The following is a 7,666-nucleotide window of genomic DNA, read 5'->3' on the forward strand; positions in this document are numbered from 1 at the left end:
AAGTGACTTAATAGAATTGTTGTTCCATATAGCCAAGCTGACAATATTGGTGAAGCCAATGATATGTGAAGACTCCTTTGAAAGAGAAAGGTCACTGCAGTTGAGCTCGAATGCCGGTATGATATATTGCCTGCGTATTTTTGAACGACCTAGAATTCAGACGCACTTTGTGAAAATGAATTATTCAAACTATATTCACAAACATTAAACGTTTCATGGACAAAATGCCTGCAAAATATGTATTTGAAACTTGACCGGAGATGAGTGACGAAAGTATTTGAAGTTAATTTGTCAGAATTGTGTTTCTGCATTCACACAGCTTTAGCCAACGATCGTTTTAAATCCTGCTAAAGAAAGACATGAAGCATAGACGGATCTGCAGACATGTCCCAATGAAAGAAAATGTCGTTAATGAACCATTACTCGCGGTATTGTTTACAATAAACCACTCGGCGAAAGTTAAACTCGATATCCGATCTTTAACATGTACAAGTAAAAATACGTTAATATTTTAATATGGAGATAAAACTCGTACATAAGCAAGAATATTGGAATAATTATATCACATGTTGATAATATGTCTATTAAAATAAAGTAAGAATTTGTTTTGTTTTTTCAAAACATTTCTTTCGGAAAACACTTTTTTTGGCTTTAAGATCAACATTTTGGCTAGATTTGATTTTTAGAAGTAAAAACATCACCTTTCGAACGATTCTTTCCCCGTAACTGCACATTGTTCATACGTTACCGTCATGACACATTATCGTGGGAAGCGTCGCTCGGACTTCCGGTATCTAGGACGCTGCGGGAAGGTCCTCATGGTCGCGTGCAACGTCACTCTCTTGGTAGGTAGTCTTCAGAATCGTTTTGTTTTTGTTTCAATTTTGTACTTCATAAATGAGAGGGATCATTATGATGATTGATTCAGATGTTGCAGTACAATTTCGATTAGACCTCACGAACTGTACTGTCTGTAACTAGTATTTTCATCAGATTTAACAATGTACTCTACACAATACGAAATGTATAGTATGGTAAACAAAAAGTATGATGAGAGCACTTAGTAAAACCCGTTATTGTTACATCTCAATTCTTTAAAATGTATATGATTGATAGCGTTCCATTTAATCCGATGTGAATACTTTTTTATTCTGCCATATTTGACGCATTGATATAAGTAATAAATACTGACTGCAGCAACTATTATTATCATATCTAAACGCTTCAGTTGTTGGGTCTTGGCCTAGTGGTCCTAGGAGTATTGATGAAGCTGGACACCAACAGAGTTAACTACACCCAGATAATCGGTATCCTTAACACCATCAACTTCTACGGCTCGTTAACTTTCGGAAAGGTCTTCATAGAGCTGCCAATCGTACGTATTTTACCTTTTTTGAGAAAGTTGTTGAAACTGTTGATAATGAAACGGAACTAAACGGACAGACGAAGAAGCGCAGCCAAACGGTATTGTGGTGTTGGTTTACGGTACAAAAATAGACTAAATGGGCACGAAATACATAAAACAGTATACCGTTTAACACGTCAATAAATTGGTTGGTTTCTACTGAAAACGAAAAAAAAAGAAGAAAAAAGTTTTCTCTGTGTAGTTGATTGGGTTTGCGCGCGCTGACCCTTAATTGCATTTGTTCTGAGGTAATAGTTGAGACCGCTTTCGCAAGATCTGTTTCTGCTTTTGTAAGAGTCAATGTTGCTACTATCAACACGTTGAAACGAAACATCAGGGAAACAATGGAATGAAACCACGCATTAAACAATGTTTGGGATTGTTTTTTCGTTTTGTTCGCCAGCACATTAACACTCATATCGGAACTAGTACACGTAGATTTGGCGAAACAGTTCTATAACTAATGAGCGGATGAATTACAGCGCTTTTCATATTTACCGCCCGCTGTCGTGGACAAAATGGTAGAAGACAGTAATGCGCCCGCAACGCTGGTTATTATAAGTGTACACAAGCGCTAAAGCCCTCGTTTATATCTCAAAACCTCGAGTTGCAGGTGCTGTAAATATAACTTATCTCTATGTATTAATATACTTTTAGTTTGTGATCTCTGTCGGTGTTGCAGCCGTTCTTTTAGCCGGGTTCGGATTTGTTTCTACTCGTCTCAAGAAGCAACGTCTCCTCGTTCTGGTGAGTGTCCACAACGTACACTAGTTTTAAATTGTACATATACTTGTTGGGTACCTCGTATCTGTTATTTTTTAAGGTGTAGTTATTTGCCTTTTGCTTATTAAGACTATTGCATATGATATTGTGATTCTCGAAAATTGAATACCTCAAATATCATAATGGAAACTAGATGGACGAGGTCAGTAGACAATTATTTATTTTAACGAAGTCCCTGTTTTGAGGCACAAGGCCCTATGAACTATCATACACGTAACGTACAAAACAACAACAAACACACACCCACACACGCATCAAACTATATTCATCAATATAGTAAATATTACCGCCTAGGAACGGTCAAAAAGCAGAGGCCCACTGGGAGTTTAAACTACAGTAAAATTGCGTTCATTCGAACAGGCGGTCATTCGAGAAATGGCGGCCCCAACCGTTATTCCTTTTATTTCATATTAAATGTACTGACGATGGATCGAAACCCAAATAAGCCGAGGACTCGAGCACCATTGCCGGGCCCAAAAACACAAATTATGAGCAGAATCTTATGATTAACTCAAAGTAATAATTTCACTCATTTTTCCGAAAAGTGTGTTCCAATCACAGTTGATCTCAAAATCTAAAGCCGGTTTTTAGTATTAAACTTCCTATTGCTGTCAGGGACCGTTTTCAAAACTTATATTATGCTCTGTTCGTTTATTTTTGTAGAACATAAGGATTCCCTGTTAAATTGTATTACATTGTTTTCATTTCAGTTTTCATACGTCAGCCTGTTGATCATGGTTGCACAGGCCATATGTTTAGGGATGCTTGGAGTTGCAAAAACCAAGGTAAGCCATGGTGTTTGCTTAATGGGGGGTCTCTGTAATACTTTTTTACCAACACGTGGTTTTGTCTCTAACCTTCTTAAATTCTTAATCAGGCACGTTTTCATAGAAAGCGACTCAATCCATTTTTGTTGTAGATCAATGTAAATCTCAGTGCATATTTATCGACATATCTTCTTGTCGGTGTTGTTAGCTTTTAATAAAAACACATGTTTGGCATTTGACATTAATTTTTCAACATCGGCCCAGCGGTATTTAAAAAATACCTACGAGTTGCGTCAACGGCGATTTGATGGTTGTTGTTTTTATGCATATTGTAACCTCCTTTATATTTCCTTCTTAGATCGAGACGGAAATACAACCGACGATAAATTCAACTTTTCTTGAATACGAAGGAGTCGATTCCACCGAGGCAACATCGCAGGCCTGGGATCAGTTTTTTCTTAAGGTCATTTAGAATACTTTTACAGTTCAAACCTTTTGATGAGAATTGATAGACAGTATACGTACATAAGCTTTATTTAAATGATCAGTACTCGAGTAGCTTAAATATTGCGGTAGATAAAATATTTCATATGTTGTTTTACAGCTTATGAAATAAATATTCCAAGTACAAAGATGCCATGACCTAGACTAACCCATGCCAAAAAATCACTGCTACTAAAAACGCATTATGTGCTTATATATATTAATAAAAAATACTAATTCAAATCAAAACATTTTGTTTCTAGTTCGAGTGTTGCGGGTACGACACTGTGGTTTCAAACACGGACAATTTCTGGGAGTTTAACGTGACCACGTGGTGGGGACTTGTAGGCACGTTACGGGACAGCGACCTTGACTATGTACCTACTTCCTGCTGCAAGTCCGCTACACTGGACAACTATAAAACACTGAGCGACACCAACTGTGAGGTCCAGTTACTGACGCATTACAAAAGGGTGAGGGTTAGGCTCAGAGTTGCGTTTGGACTTATTTCAAAAACACCTCCAATAGTATGGGTTATGGTAGTGTAGATGCCATAGCAGTTGACATTTAGTTAATCGAGCTGCTCTGTGCATTTTTGTGATATTGAAAGACAGTGTAGGAGTCGTTTTCAATTGCTGACCTCAGTACCATTTCTAAATATTGTAAGAGTTTGCGGTTTACCTGTTATATCATTTCAGTGTTTTAGGGTTTTGCTGGCTTCGTTTGCTTGCTAACCCACTTTTTATCGACAAATTATCATTTCTTTCAAAATTTCTCATTTCTTTCAACATTTCTTTCAACATTTTTCACTGCTTTCAACATTTTTCATTTCTTTCAACTCATTTTGTTAATCATTTTTTACAAAACAGTCCACAATATGTTTCCAGGGCTGTTGGAATGAACTGTACAGCTACTTTACCAAATATATCTACCACACCATAAGGGTATCGAAGGCAACGCTTGCTTTTGAGGTTAGTGTTTTGCCTTTTCTTCTAAAATAAGATGAAGTGCTTTAAAATGTTAAATTTTTGAGACAGGAAATTGTTATAAAATTCGGAAACAAGTGTTCCCAGTATTGCGGTAATCACTTATAAAATTTAATTTAATCAACCTGACATATAGCAGACAAGCTATTAACAGGAAAAACTTTCTGGTACTGTACAAGTATTAATACCAGTGTCGCGTAAACGTGCCGTCGCAAACTTAACTCCCTAAGTTTCCTGGCAGACATTAAATAGAAAATATTTCTCAATGATTTTAATATTAAATATGTTAGAGTTGATAAGTTAAAATTTCATTTCATTAGATTTATCGTAGAAGTATATCTGTCTTCCCTCGAATTTTGGCGTAGTAGACTTGACCCGAAATCGAAGCATTGTCGTTTTCTCATCGTCAAGAGTTGTCGTTTAAAGGCTAACTGGTTGCAATAATTGAATTCTGCTATTTGTGTGCTAACAAGTGTCAAGGTGTGTGCCCTAAGATAGAGAGGCATCAGAGACGTGGCATATTTTGGGGTTGTCTAGTGTTTTAATTCAAGAAGCCAGTTAAATAAAGCATTGCGATCTAGTCTGGTGAACTGTGCTGGAAGCTTGGATTTCCAGGAAGCCTAATACCTGGTGTCTGGTGAACTGTGCTGGAAGCTTGGATTTCCAGGAAGCCTAATACCTGGTGTCTGGTGAACTGTGCTGGAAGCTTGGATTTCCAGGAAGCCTAATACCTGGTGTCTGGTGAACTGTGCTGGAAGCTTGGATTTCCAGGAAGCCTAATACCTGGTGTCTGGTGAACTGTGCTGGAAGCTTGGATTTCCAGGAAGCCTAATACCTGGTGTCTGGTGAACTGTGCTGGAAGCTTGGATTTCCAGGAAGCCTAATACCTGGTGTCTGGTGAACTGTGCTGGAAGCTTGGATTTCCAGGAAGCCTTATACCTGGTGTCTGGTGAACTGTGCTGGAAGCTTGGATTTCCAGGAAGCCTAATACTTGGTGTCTGGTGAACTGTGCTGGAAGCTCGGGTTTCCAGGAAGCCTAATACCTGGTGTCTGGTGAACTGTGCTGGAAGCTTGGATTTCCAGGAAGCCTAATTCCTGGTGTCTGGTGAACTGTGCTGGAAGCTTGGATTTCCAGGAAGCCTAATACCTGGTGTCTAGTGAACTGTGCTGGAAGCTTGGATTTCCAGGAAGCCTAATACCTGGTGTCTGGTGAACTGTGCTGGAAGCTTGGATTTCCAGGAAGCCTAATACCTGGTGTCTGGTGAACTGTGCTGGAAGCTTGGATTTCCAGGAAGCCTAATACCTGGTGTCTGCGTTGACTTCAGAGCATTGTGATCGCTGTCTTGACAAGGTCCAGGTGCAGTTTGACATCGTCAGTAAAGGCAAATCAACCAAGCTCTCAGGAGAGACCAATTGGGATTGAACTATCTAAAGATGCGCTCTTACTCCCGAATAAAATTTATCACAATTGATACTAATTTGTTTTAATTTTCTTAAAAGGATGAATAAATGTCGAAAACTATGGTTCTTATGAAGGATACGGAGTTTCATTTGAAAGAAATGTGCCTAAAACGCGGTATTTCTACCATATGAGACTATAGAAGATCGCAATAAATATTTTAGCATTCACAAATCATTTAATATTTGTTCGTTTTTAGCTTATAAGTACTCGGTTACAATCTTGTTACCAGTATTTAATATTTACCATTAATGCATAATATAGTGCTAAGCTAAAGGTTTATCAGTAAAAATTTATGTTTGTTATACATGTGTATGTATTGATTTTGAATAAGAGTGTCACGTTTAGTCTTTAATCCAAAGAGGCATTATTAAACATGATTGTTTGCCTTTCTTGTTAAACATTCTCTCATTTTCTACTCATTGGCTCCAACCATAAAGCAAGGAACATCGAGGAAAATAATGTATAAGAGCGATCCAAACAAGCTCTACGACACATACCGATCATACAGCTGACACGTTACACTATGGAAAAACAAAATTTACATTTTCTGTTCCAGGTTCTTTGCATATTCGTTCCGTTCATCATGTGTGTGTCCATCCGTCAGAAGAAGACAATCCGGCTGTTTGAGGAACACTAACCTATTGTAAGACAGGGAATTTTGCTTAGAAAAAACAATTGAAACAACTTTCCGTACTCAAATGAGATATAATTAGTCTAATATTTTACGGAAGCAAGGCAATTGTACGTAATAATTACATAGTATGTTAACTAGTTTTCTATTTGTTTACGAAATAAAATGTTGAAGTTAGTACTTTTCTTTTGTCTAAGAAAACTCAATAGAAGGGCATCGTATTATAGCAAGTTTTGTTACAGATACCAGTACTTCTAACCTGATGGTTCGGAGGAGCTCCTCGTGACTTCAGGTTTTAAATCACCATTAATTTAGCATGGTAGGATCAAATCGAGGATGATAGGATCAAGCTTAGCAATGACATCACAAATGAGGTTTAATTAATAAAGCGCTGTTGTAGGTCAGGTCAAGGTTACGTAAAACATCGTACATTCGGACGAACCTAACTGAATTTCATACATCACGAAGGCACAAAATACCGTTGGCTAACTGAATTGTCCACAAGACTTAACAACACCTCTTTAGCTTTCTCGCATGGTTTATGAGCCTCTACCCCACCACATCCTCCGTCTGCAGCTAGCCTTTGGAGTATGTGTGCTTCACATGTTTATTTGCCATACACTCCTCATAAAGACACTGTGATGTTTGGATTAGGAAACTACTTTACAAGCAAAGTATACAGGTCGTACTATATACAAAGATATATTGTTGCTTCTAAAAAGGCACTCGGACGTGTTTTGAGGTATAATGAAAGTAACCAAAGCTTGCCAGAGAAAGAAGACTGGCTCATATGTACATATGTGATTGATTTGATCTTTGGATTTGTTGCAAGTGAGCGATCACTAGATACAGTATGGTATTGCCTCGTGCTGGTATCGTAATTTTGTTACTTGTGTTTACGGGAAATGTCTGCAGTATATTATTAACATGGTGTTTGTCACTACTTTTTATCATAATAATAAAACATCAAAAACTGAACACGTATTCTCCTACAGTGATATCTTACACAGAAGATTAATAGGCTCTCTAGCACACCTACTCCGATCAAAGAACAAAGACAACGAATCTTCTTTCTCTGCCTAATGGTTTATCTGTTAGAATGTATAGAATAAATATTGTTCCAGTGCACGGCTTAATCATAGCATGGTT

At 37.7% G+C, this 7,666-nt stretch overlaps 1 protein-coding gene across 1 annotated transcript; it reads left to right on the forward strand.

Annotated features, from left to right (window-relative positions):
• Nucleotides 1–478: 478 nt before the first annotated feature.
• LOC128236043 (tetraspanin-18-like) lies at nt 479–6,694 on the forward strand. Its single transcript, XM_052950865.1, has 8 exons — nt 479–845; nt 1,229–1,375; nt 2,063–2,152; nt 2,899–2,973; nt 3,314–3,418; nt 3,702–3,911; nt 4,326–4,409; nt 6,443–6,694. Exons 1-8 carry the CDS (start codon nt 753–755, stop codon nt 6,521–6,523), a joined length of 885 nt encoding a protein of 294 aa, XP_052806825.1. The 5' UTR covers nt 479–752; the 3' UTR covers nt 6,524–6,694.
• Nucleotides 6,695–7,666: the final 972 nt, after the last annotated feature.

Source organism: Mya arenaria, chromosome 5 (assembly GCF_026914265.1).
Source record: "Mya arenaria isolate MELC-2E11 chromosome 5, ASM2691426v1".
In the NCBI taxonomy this organism is placed as follows: Eukaryota; Metazoa; Mollusca; class Bivalvia; order Myida; family Myidae; genus Mya; species Mya arenaria.

Coding starts and splice junctions, on each gene's coding strand:
- LOC128236043 (XM_052950865.1), top strand. CDS start 753: ATGACACATTATCGTGGGAAGCGTCGCTCGGACTTCCGGTATCTAGGA. Junction 846..1,228: donor CGTGCAACGTCACTCTCTTG/GTAGGTAGTCTT, acceptor TAAACGCTTCAG/TTGTTGGGTCTTGGCCTAGT. Junction 2,153..2,898: donor AGCAACGTCTCCTCGTTCTG/GTGAGTGTCCAC, acceptor TTTTCATTTCAG/TTTTCATACGTCAGCCTGTT.